The 12,508-nt window shown below is 50.9% G+C and overlaps 1 protein-coding gene across 2 annotated transcripts in view; it reads right to left on the bottom strand.

Annotated features, from left to right (window-relative positions):
- Window positions 1-12,024, bottom strand: part of BOD1L1 (biorientation of chromosomes in cell division 1 like 1) — a 58,847-nt gene extending 46,823 nt beyond the window's left edge. For both annotated transcript variants that reach the window (XM_060188324.1, XM_060188326.1), the window contains exons 1-2: window positions 11,288-12,024; window positions 4,816-4,940 (exon numbers count right to left, since the gene is read on the bottom strand). In XM_060188324.1, the coding sequence (XP_060044307.1) occupies window positions 4,816-4,940; window positions 11,288-11,512 (350 nt within the window). In that variant the 5' untranslated portion in view covers window positions 11,513-12,024. The remainder of the gene's footprint in view (window positions 1-4,815; window positions 4,941-11,287) is intronic.
- Between the last annotated feature and the right edge of the window lie 484 nt (window positions 12,025-12,508).

Genomic DNA, 12,508 nt, shown 5'->3' with positions numbered 1-12,508 from the left:
ATACTGGCTGTCCCCAGCTCTTTCTTACCCCTCAGGCTCTGTCTGGAGCCGGGGCAAGGAGACACCCCTTGAATGTCATGTTGCTATTTTTCAAGTGTAGCTCTTCTTGGGAGCAGAAGTCTCATTTCCCGAGGCAATTCTGTTCTTGTGATTCCACTACAATCCGACCTCTGTGGGCCATAGAGAAAAATGAGTCGATAGCCCATAAAGTAGGTAACCTGCTTTCTTCAAGTTGTAAGATTGGGGGGAAAAAAAATCAATAAATACATAAACTCCAAAGTTTTTTCTTTTTCTTTCTTTTCTTTTTTTTTTCTTTCTTCCTTTCTTTTCTTTCTTTCTTTCTTTCTTTCTTTTTTTTTTTTTAAATATATTGAGGATAGCTTTCAAATGTCTCAGCAGACACTGAGGCCAGGAGCTGGCTTGTCTGGTAGAGCCTCCACTTGCCCTTGTGTGAAGAGCCAGGCTCAAGGCCCCAGCCAACACACGAGGGCATCGTGCCAGTGGGAAGCTCTGAGAGTGGCAGAGCAGAGCTGTGTTCTCACCTTTCCCTCACACTCTATCTACAAACGAGAGCTTACTGAAAATGGTGGAGTCACACAGGTGTGACTCACCCACAGAGATGCTGGTGGCAAAAACAAAAACAAGACACAGCAACATAAAGAAGAAACAAGGACAAGGGGTCTTAATTTTTTAAGGCATGAAGACAAAGCACCCGACCCAACATTCTTGCATCAGTCTCTGCCCTGAGCCCCAGACCCCTGCCATCTACTTTAGCCCACCTGCAATGCCAAGGGCAGTTCTGCTCTTAGGCGGACAGGGACGTCTGTGCTAGTAACACACAGTGGGCCCTGTCTTGGGAGGGGTGGTCAGAGCTGCCTCACCAGAGGGAGGAAAGGCCACGGTTTTGCATTCACGGGCAAAGCCAATGACTGCTGGCATTTTTCCTAGTTAAAGACACTCTCTCTCTTCTTATTAGTGATGTAATATTGACTTACCAAATTATGAGGTAAGAGGGGTTTAATTCTGCACCATTCCCACCACCAGAGTTCTCTGTCACTCCCCCCCCCCCCCCACCTCCTTCTCTCCACTAGAAACTGCAGTAGTTCTCCCAAAGTCACAGATGTGGGCTATTATTTCTATGACTATCTGTCTCTATCTATCTGCCCATTTTTTCTACGGTACTGCTTTCTCTTCCTTTCTAAGTCACACCTACATCCGTTACCACTTCCAAATGTCCTTTTTTTCTCCCCTCTGTTGATTTAAATATTAAGAACACTATCTAGGGTTGGGTGGCAGGGCACCTTGTTGGGTGTATACACAACAATGTGTAAGGACCTGGGTTCAAGCTGCTGGTGCCTGCAGGGGGCGGGGAGGGGGGAACCTGGGTTCAAGCAACGGTCCCTAAAGGCAGGGACTTCATGAGTGGTAAAGCAGTGCTACAGGTGCTTCTAGCTGTGCTTTCCTTCTCAATTTGTTTCTATTCAAAAAATCAAAACAGAACAAAAAACACAACAAACAAAAATCAACCTTTTTTTTTTTTTCTTTGATTCTGTGGCATAAATGGAGAAACAAAGTAATATTTGTCTCCCCTACTGACTTGACTGGTAAGGTATTACATTAAGCCATCTAAAACTGTTTTTGTTCTACCAAAGGAACAATTGGGGGCCAGGCAGTGGTGCACCTGGTTAAGCGCACACACTACAGTGCCCAAGGACCCAGTTTCAAGCCCCTGGGCCCCTCCTGCAGGGGGAAATCTTCAACAGTACTGCAGGTCTGTCTCTCTCTCTCTCTCTCTCAGTCTCTCTCTCTCTGCCCCCTCCCTCTCTCTCTATTATCCCTCTCAATTTCTGTCTCTATCCAATAATAAATAAATTAATTTTTAAAAAAGCAACAACTGTAGACAGTTAAACTTTGTAGCCAATGGAGTATATGCATGAAAAATTATATTTATAGGGGTGAGTCTATCCCTATATTAGAACGTGATTAAATAGTCTTCCCTTAAGGCAGCTTATGTAATAACAAATAACATTACTAATAGAATTTACATCTGAAAATTACACACCCACATCATATATAAACAAATAACTCAATAGCAAAAGTAAATAGAAGACAATCTACAGATGTCCCCGGGAGGAACAATGGCTGAAGGACTGGAAAAACAGCTGCTTCTTCCCCTTTCTCTAAAATATTTCTAGGGAAGGGGCCAGGTGGTAGCACTCCTGGTTAAGTGCTCACATTACAGTGCACAAGGACCCAGGTTCAAGCCCTTTGTCCCCACCTATAGGGGGGGAGCTTCATGAGTGGTGAAGCAGAGCTGCAGATGTCTATATCTCTTTCCCTTTCTATCATCCCCTTCTCTCTCATTTTCTTTCTGTTTCTATTCAATAATAGTAGTAATAAAAAAGTAAAATCTAAACTATTTCCAGGGGGAAGAGAATTCCTCTCAGCCACAGGCAAACTGCTCCAGTATTAATGGTGACCAGTCCCAAGCACCCCCTAGCGATGTGGAAACTGCTTTCTAAATATGACTGTGGAAACTATGCATTTAAGTGCTTAGCTGTGCCTGGATCCAACTGAGCTAGTTCCCATTCACAGAACAGAATAAATGGCAGTGTCCTAACTATACAGTTTGGGAATTACACGGGTTTTTGTATGATAAGGGGCTAACACAACTCGAAGAAATCCGCCCCCAGATTACGGAGAAGACATAAACAAGTATCTCTAAGAGATCCTGGAAAACTGAGTGAAGTGACTTCAAGGGCCTGGAATGACACCGAATAATGACACCCCCCCCCCCCCCCCGAGGTATTTCCTTTTCTTACTAAGTGGACATCTTCATTTGAGGAACCTGTGATGTCAGAGGGAGGCAGCTGCGAGCAGACAGTGAGCGTGCCAGTGCCAGGTCACCAGCAAAGCTCTGGAAAGGACGATGCAGTGCCAGCTCACACTGTCAATGACCCTGCCTCCCCAAGTCCCATCCTCAGAGCTATTTTGGTGGCAGTTCCCCGATCGCCTGGAAGTGAATAGCCCTCCCCTGGAGGCCTGCCACCCAAGAGACTTACTTCTCCAGTCTCTCCTTTTTCAGGAAGGGCCTGGAGTTTCCCCGACAGGTATTATGATGCAGTCCTCCCATGGAAACTTCTGATCCCATCTCGACTCTTTTATAGGCTCCTCGAACACTCTCTAAGAGGTGGACAACAGAGTTATTGTTACATCTCCCTCTTCCCTACTTCACCGGGAGACACAGTCTGAGCTCCTGGTTTCTACTATTACCCAGAGTGGCTCAATGGGTCTTTTGAATCATAGTTGGGTTTTATTCCTGGGTTTCCTGTGGGTGGGAATTAACAAAGGAAGAGAACAGTAGGTAGGCTTGCAAGGGTCCCGGGGGACCAGAGGTAATGAAGCTGAGGCAGGTAAAGACCACATAAGCTTAAGGACTTAATCGCCACATTTCAGGGCTGGGCAGGGGCACTTCCAGTTGAGTGCACATGTTACCATGTGCAAAGACCAGGGTTCAAGTCCCAGGTCCCCCACCCGCAGGGGAGAAGATTCATGAGAAACGAAGCAGTGTTGCAGGTGTCTCTCTCCCCCCTTCTCTTGACTTCTCTGTCTCTATCCAGTAAGTAAATGAATCGATAAATAATTAAAAGTTTTTATTTATTTATTTTTAATTTGTTTTATTATATTTATTTATTTATTGGATAGAGACACTCAGAAACTGAGAGGGAAGGGAGGGATAGAGAGGGTGAGAGACAGAGAGACACCTGCAGTACTGCTTCACCACTTGTGAAGCCTTCCTCTTGCAGGTAGGGACTGGGGGCTCGAACCTGGGTCCTTGAGCATTGTAACATGTGCGCTCAACCAGGTGCGCCACCACCCGGCCCCGAAAGTTTTTTTTTAGAAAATGTCAAACTTCAGTCTAAGAGACTAATTTGAACATAAATATTTGTTACAGTAGGAAGACCAGGCAGTCTTTAAATAGGCTATCTAGTCACCACTTTTTGGAGGTGGGAGCAAAGCTGGAGAAGACAGGCCTAACTCTTCCTGTCTTACAAATTAGGTTTATGGGAGTTGGGCGGTAGTGCAGCGGGTTAAGCTCATGTGGCGCAAAGCACAAGGACCGGCATAAGAATCCTGGTTCCAGCCCCCGGCTCCCCACCTGCAGGGGAGTCGCTTCACAGGCGGTGAAGCAGGTCTTCAGGTGTCTATCCCTCCCCCCTGTCTTCCCCTCCCCTCTCCATTTCTCTCTATTCTATCCAACAACGACGACAACAATAACTACAACAATAAAACAAGGGCACAACAAAAGGGAATAAATAAATAATTTACACTATTTTGGGGGGGGGGAACACAGCTTTCTAAAGTTCCTCTAAACACTCAGTTCTTCTCATCCTCTTTATTTTATGTTCACTGAAAAAATGCCTGTCATAGATCCAAAAGTACTTCCTCCCTCTTTTATCGATAGCCAGGTGTGCAGTGAAAAGCAGAATCAAAAATCAACAGTGAAATGTAAAAGGAAGAAAGTCTATCTAGGGGTATAGAAGTCATGGCCCATGCTCGTTTACAGGCAAGAAAATAACCGAATGTAACTGTTCAAGGTTGTCTGGCGTTTGCCATCTATTAGTATTATATCTAGGCTGTTTTTACAACTCATTTGTCATTTCCTTCTTTCAATTATTTCCACTGGTCAACAGGAGAAACCAGCCTGTCGAAATTCATGGGAGAAAATATGGCTTGAGCCTCCTGTAAGGTCGTATTGCCAAGTGTGCCAGGGGTAGTGCTGACATTCTCAAGCCTGTTACTTCTGAGACTTACTTGAGCACTTGTTGCCTAATGTTGTTTCTGAGCTGGTTCTTGTTGAGGTGAGGACTCCAGGTATGAGTTGCTAAGTGGTTTGCAACAAAGTTGTCAACACGTTGTCTTAGGTTCTGATAGGCAGGCTGAAAAGAAAATACACAAATAACATTGGTCATGTCAGGAATGTATGTTAACAGTGTTAAAACCCTTTGATTATACTGTGTAGCAATAAAGTCTCAGTTCATGACATTTAGACATACAAATACTTCTTACATTCTCCTTCCTCCCCGCCCCCCCGATTTATTTTCACTGTATTTATTTTACTAATGCACTGCTCAGCTTTGGCTTATGGTGGGACTGTGGATTGAACTTGGGACCTTTGGTGCCTCAGGCATGAAAGTCTCTCCATAGCAGTTATGCTGTCTCCCAGCCCAATACAGCTTATTTTGCATTAGACAAGAAGATTCTTCCACAAAGAAGACAGTAGCTTTCATGTATAGATGAGGAACTAGACAATGAGGCAAATAAATGTTACTGGGTGGTGCTGCACCCAGTAGAAGGCACACGCTACCATGCACAAGGACCAGGGCTCAGGCCCCGGTACCCACCTGCTGGGGGAAGCTTCAGTAGCAGCGAAACAAGTATTGTAGGTGTCTTTCTCCCTCCCTCATCTTCCCCCTTTCAATTTCTGCTGTCTGCTATCAAAAAGGAGAAAAATAATAAAAGAAGGAACAAACAAACAAATGGCTGCCAAGAGTGGTGCATTTGCAGGGGCGTGGAGCTGAGCAGACCTCGGTGTGTACCATGCAGCAGGCCCCGGAGTGTAGGCCTTGAGGGAAAGCTGACTATGTGGGCACAGAATTGGTGTGTGCAAAGACGTTGCACCAGGAGCATTTGGAGCCCCTCTAACCCAGGGGCGGTCTGGCTGGCAAACACTTGAATACAGAAAGCCAGAGGAGAGAGGCCAGACACTTTGCTAGGGGCTGGGGATGGGAGGTTCTGGGGATAAGTGCAGAATTCTGGGGAGGGGATGGGAAACCACTGCACAGAGGAGCCCTGTCACGTGCAGCAGGGCTTCCCGGTGACCTGCCTTCCTACAGCCCAGGAGACAAGACACAAAAACAGAGCAGAGTACACAGTGACTACAGTGACGGAGGCCTGCACTGAGGTAGTAGCAGTGGGCCGTTCCCGTAACAAAGAACCCAGCCCCAAACGCCGTCAACAGCGCAGAGACTGAGGGTCTGGGATGTGAAGGAAGGAGCAGCGAGGGTATCACCGCTACTTACAAGGTAGCCAGCTGCCCAGGCGTGTTTGAGGCCCTCGTCAGAACTGCATACCCCATTCCTATGGTGATATTCTTTCTTGCATGTGGCTTTTCAGATAGGTGAGCCTGTGCATACCTGAATGATTCCACACAAAACTATACAGCTCCATCTCCTGCCATTTGCTTGTTCTGTCTTTCAAATCCTATATACTCCAGAAGCCCTTCTCTCCTTCAGAGTTTACTCTGACTAGAGAAGTCATCCAGACACCCCCCGGAAGGTATACGCCTCCCCCTGCCCCCAAGTTCCGACTGCCTATTGCATACAGCTGATGGTTGCAGCAAATTTTGCCTCATACTGTATTTTGGGGAGGGGGCATCCTTATCTTCTCACTGAAGTTCATAAGCCTGTTCCCCACAGCCGCTTAATCCTTTGTTCACTCAGTTTATCAAAGTACTTGATAGAGAAACAATTAAAAAGTAGTTATAGATGACTCCAACACAAATGACAAAGATAAAAACTTTTTATCTGTGATGCTTTCATTCCTTCCACAATTTCCAGATTTTTGCTGGTACCTACTTTCCATCCTATAAGAAATCTCACATTTTTCATGTTCCTCTGTTTATCCAAAATCAACGTGAACTAAAACAAACTCTCTCCCCAATGATTCTGAAACATAATTATTTCCTCTCCAACATCCTCAAATGTCAGAAACATAAGGACAGACATCACAGTGCATTAAGACCTGTAGTCTCATGCCACGTTCAACAGATAATTATTCTAGTATGCAAGTTCTCTTCTTTCAGTAAAAAGACAAATGTGAATTCCATCACTCTTTTGTGGTAACACACACACACACACACACACACACACACACACACACATACACACACACACACACACTCACTCCTTTCCCACTCCTCTGGTAAGAAACCTCGGAGCCATCCCTGATCCCTTCCCTCTCAACAGTCCAAGGCACTAGCAAATTCTGTCAGCACCAGCACCAGCATACACTAGGACTGTGATCCTGTCTTCTGCCTTCGCCACTACTACTGGTGCCAAGTATTCTCCGATTCTGTCCAGATAATAGCAACTGACCTCCCTGCTTCTCTGCTTTGCCTACCTCAAGTCCGTTTTCCATACAACAGCCAGTGAAAAGCTTCCAGAACTGCGGTGACTGGCCATATATAGTGCTTTATCCACACACCAGGACTCAAAGAGGCTGCTATTAAAAATCACACGTGGTCATCTCATTAGAAGTCTGTCCATGCCCTTCTCCAGGTCAGCACCGGCTGATGGCTTCACAGCTGAGTCAAAGCCAACCCCCCAGATACTGGTGAGGAGTCGGGAGGGGACATTACTAGTGCCCTGCTATCACTAGCTCCTCTGCAGTCCCGCCTTTCGCCCCAGTGGTGACAGCGGGGATCTATCTCTAGGTGCAATTCTTAGTCCCAGAGAGCGGCCCGGCTCCTCCAGTCCTTAGTCCCTTTCAGTGATGACAACCGTTTCTTCGGCAACTTACTCAAAGTAGGCCAGCAATCCTTCTCACCCTCCTCCTGCTTTATTCCTTCCCTAGAGTGGAGCACACATTATTTACTGTCATTTTTTCTCCCTCCCTGCTGAGAGATAGGCTATACAACAGCAGGGACCCGCTCACTGCTGGGACCCTGGCACACAGCATAGTGCCCGGCACATGGTGACCATTCACGCCGTGCATAAAGTCACATCCATCTGTGTTTGATATCTGAGTCACAGAAAGGAAAGATAGAGGTGGTCGAGAGACTCTGCCACACTCGAGCCCCAGGGCCAAGCCCCAGCACCCACGTGGGAGGGTGCTCTGGCAAGGGACGAAGGGTGCTGTGCTGTATCTCCCTCATGGTCTCTTTATATGGAGTTACAAAGTGGCTGAGCACAGTGAAACTGTGTCAGCGCAAAGCCTAGTCACGCACACACATCCCCACAGTCACAGGTTAACAGAGGCTAGTGGGCATTTGTAACAGAGAAAGTGTCCAGTCTCTACTTTATTACCTGGGGAGAGAAGTGCCATGGTTATTTGGTGAGTGAGCCCTGGTGGGGACAGGATGAGGGGCCTCTCGGCCTTCCCTCCTCAGTCTCCCTAGCAGGGCAGAGGGGTCCAGGGGCTCTGGCACGGTGCGACCAGCTCCGGGACTCAGAGACTGGAAATCTATAGCGGAGGAGACTTAGCATGGGGCGGGAGGCTGCCCAAAGCTGTGGTTCCCTGGGGTGTGGGCTGACATCACAAGCCGCTTTCCTGGTTGGTGACCCCAGGATCAGTGTGTGTGGGGGATGTCTTACGGCCTTCGGGGGAGCCAGCACACTGGGTCTTTCTCACCTGGCTTTAAATAGCTGTGCTCTGGAGAGACAGGTACTGAGTGTCTTGTCTTTTAGTTTAACATGCGTGGGGCCTGGTAATTCCCTCCTGCCACGACTAGAGACAGGACACAGCAGACTCAACGCAGAGCAGACCAGGCTTCAGATGAACTGGTCATCTGGTGAACTTAACAAGTGGTCTAACCTCCCACCGGGCGCTCTCTGCAGCGGAACAAATGGCTGAAGGGTCCTTCCCGGGAACAGGGAGCCTCATCCCTGCTGGGCTCCGGGTAGGCAGTACTGCACAGAAACAGTGTTACACTCAGGGGCAAGACAACTTTGACTTTGCATGCTTTCTTGATACTTTCAGTTACTTTTCTTCCCTCCCCTGTAAATAAGGAGTTAAAAAAAAAAAGCTACTCAGTAAGAACTGTCTTTGATCAGAAGCTACATCATTGCTAGCTAAAGGAGAAAAAAAAAAGTAAAGCAGAGCTGTGGGGGGACGGAGGGTGAAAAATCCAGAGAGAAGGACCTGGGCCAGCTTCCGCCCTTCTGCGGCCTTAGGTGTTCAAAGCCTCAAGCTTTGACTCTCAGCAGCAGACTGTAGACAGCAGCTGTGCCCTTGCTCCCCAAGTTTAAAGGCTTTGCTTTGAGGGGGTTCAAGCCCCTCGGCCCCCACATGCAGAGGGGTTCACAAGAGGTGAAGCAAGTACAGTTTAAGCATCACTTTTTCTCCCTCTCCTCACAATTTCTCTCTGTCTCTATTAGGAAAGAAAGAAAGAAACAAACAAACAGAAAAATTAGCAGGCTCATCCTGTAAGACAAAACGAGAGAACAGGACATGCCTTCTCCACCCAGACCGAGATCGCAAGTCATTGGGGTTCTGTGGACGACAGCTCCCGGGCCCTGAGGAGGCAGAGGCCTTGCAGTCCTGTGGAGGTCGCCAAGGTCGCCCCCAAGCCGGGGAGCTCCTCTCTCTCAAAGAAAGCCACAGAAAGCACTCCAGTGTGCTGGTCCAAGCAGACTTACAGCAAACAACCCCTACTTCCCATGTGGGAAATATGTATGTATGTATGTATGTATGTATGTGTGTCATACTTTAATAAGAGAGATACATGGAAGGAGAGAGACCATAGCAGACAGGCCAGAGCACTGCTCAGGCCCTGGCTTGTGGTGATGCTGGGGGAATTGAACCTGAGGACCTTGGCATCCCCCCCTCCCAGAGTGTGGAGACACGCTGCGCCCCAGAACCCCAGACTCCACTGCACCCACATTGGTGTCCTCTGCTCACCCAGACCCAGGCGGTCACCTGTGTCTTCGACCTCACCTGTCCCCAGGCCCCGGGGGGCTGCGAGCTCCTTTAGCTCTGCTGACACCCTTGGTCGCCTCCATCCCCAGCCCCATGAACAGGCCACTCCATTCTCTCTCTCTCTCTCAAATGTTCTCTCTCTCTCTCTCTCTAGGGAAAATGTTGGGTCTAAGCCATCCAAACCAACCCCCCCCCCACACACACACTGCACCCCAGCAATGCAGCTGCAAATGCACAGGGGTCACTGCACAAGGTTCCCCCAAGATCGACCCGGGCAGGGACCCTTCGTGCCCAGGTGAACAGGGCCTTGAGGAGGACTGGAGGACTTGCAGCCAAATATGAGGGTCCAGGGAGAGAGGTGGGGGGTGTGTGCTGCGCGGAAGGCACCCCAAGCTGGCTCCAAGTCTGCCAGCTCCAGTCAATCAGTGACTCAAACCAGCTCCCACTGCAGCCAAGTTTGGGGGTGCAGGGGTGGTACCCCAAGCTGGACCCCATCACCCACGTCCCCCCCATTGCAGCCAAGTTTGGGGGTGCAGGGGTGGCATCCCAAGCCGGACCAGGTCACCCACAACTCTCTCGTTGCAGCCAAGTTTGGGGGTGCAGGGGTGGCATCCCAAGCCGGACCCTGTCACCCACAACTCTGTCGTTGCAGTCAAGTTTGGGGGTGCAGGGGAGGCATCCCAAGCTGAACCCCGTTATCCACGACTCCCCCATTGCAGCCAAGTTTGGGGGTGCAGGGGTGGCACCCCAAGCCGGACCAGGTCACCCACAACTCTCTCGTTGCAGCCAAGTTTGGGGGTGCAGGGGTGGCATCCCAAGCTGAACCCCGTCACCCACGACTCCCCCATTGCAGCCAAGATTAGGGGTGCAGGGGTGGCACCCCAAGCCGGACCAGGTCACCCACGACTCCCCCATTGCAGCCAAGTTTGGGGGTGCAGGGGTGGCATCCCAAGCCGGACCAGGTCACCCACAACTCTCTCGTTGCAGCCAAGTCTGGGGGTGCAGGGATGGCACCCCGAGCCGGACCCTGTCACCCACAACTCTGTCGTTGCAGTCAAGTTTGGGGGTGCAGGGGAGGCATCCCAAGCTGAACCCCGTCATCCACGACTCCCCCATTGCAGCCAAGTTTGGGGGTGCAGGGGTGGCACCCCAAGCCGGGCCAGGTCACCCACAACTCTCTCGTTGCAGCCAAGTTTGGGGGTGCAGGGGTGGCATCCCAAGCCGGACCAGGTCACCCACAACTCTCTCGTTGCAGCCAAGTTTGGGGGTGCAGGGGTGGCATCCCAAGCTGAACCCCGTCACCCACGACTCCCCCATTGCAGCCAAGATTAGGGGTGCAGGGGTGGCACCCCAAGCCGGACCAGGTCACCCACGACTCCCCCATTGCAGCCAAGTTTGGGGGTGCAGGGGTGGCATCCCAAGCCGGACCAGGTCACCCACAACTCTCTCGTTGCAGCCAAGTCTGGGGGTGCAGGGATGGCACCCCGAGCCGGACCAGGTCACCCACGACTCCCCCATTGCAGCCAAGTCTGGGGGCCCCAAGCGAGCCCCAGCGCCCCCCGCCCCCCGGTGCACCCCAGCCCCGCACCTTGGTGTCCACGTCGGCCAGGCAATCCCGGCGGAACTGGTCGAACAGCCCCTGGCTCTTGAGGTGGTTGACGATCATGGCCACGAGCTGCGGGTCCCCGGCGCCGGCCCCCGCGCCCGGCCCGCCCCCCGGTCCCGGAGGCGGCGGCGGGGGCTGCGGCTGCGGCTGCGGCGGGGGCGGCGGCGGCGCGGGCGGCGGCGGCTGCGGCTGCGGGTTGGTGGCCATGGCGGCCTCGGCGCTCCCGGGAGGCGGCGGCTGCAGCGGTCCCGCCGCCGGAGCCGAGCCAACGGGATGTTGTGACGGAACCAGCGGAACCTGGGCCACCCCGGAAGTGAAAGGAACCGGAAGGAAGAGGCGGTGACAAACTGCGAGAGCCCGGAGCTCCGATGGGGGCCGCGCCGGGGCAAGTCCCGGCCGCGTGGGTTCTCGCGAGATCTCCTGGTGGTGGCGGAAGGCATGGCGGCGCGGTGGAAGCCGTGTGGTCTGCGCGGGGCGCGGGCGCCCGCGGGGTTGTGCGCACTCGGGTTTGTACTAGAGGACTCCCGGGGCTCTGGGTCCCTCCTGGACCGGCTCGGAACTCGGTGGTCTCGGGTTCTGACCCTCTGGCTTGTGTGTCTGGGATGGAGCCCCTGCCATTAGTTAGTAATCCGATTTATCCCGCGGACACTGACACAGGCACCTGTTTGTTCATAGCTGCAGCCTTCACCACAGCCACAGCGTAGAAGCAGCCTAGATGGGATATATAGACCCCATGAAATGCAATAACAATAATAATAACTACTCAGTGTTGGAGCCAGGTGGTGAGCGCACATGTTGCAATGCACAAGGACCCGAGTTCGAGCCCCCCTCCCCCCCACCTGCAAAGGGGAAGCTTTGCCAGTGGGGAAGCAGGGCTGCATGTGTCTCCTTCTCTATCACCCTTTCCTCTTGATATCTGGCCATCAATGCAATAAAGAAATAAATAAGGATAATACAATTTTTTTTTTTTTTAAAAAGAACCTTTACAAAATCAGTCTTAAGGGCCTGGGTGGTGGTGCACCTGGTTGAGCGCACATGTTGCAATGCGCAAGGGCCCAGGTTCAAGCCCCCAGTCCCCACCTGCAGGGGGAAAGCTTTGCAAGTGGTGAAGCAGTGTTGCCGGTGTCTCTCTGTCTCTCTCCCTTATCAACCACCCCCTTCCGTCTCAATTTCTGGATGTCTCTATCCAATAAATAAAGATAT

Source organism: Erinaceus europaeus, chromosome 3, assembly GCF_950295315.1.
Source record: "Erinaceus europaeus chromosome 3, mEriEur2.1, whole genome shotgun sequence".
NCBI lineage: Eukaryota > Metazoa > Chordata > Mammalia > Eulipotyphla > Erinaceidae > Erinaceus > Erinaceus europaeus.
Note: the sequence above shows the minus strand (reverse complement) of the source record. Positions and strands in the feature narration are given on the sequence as shown.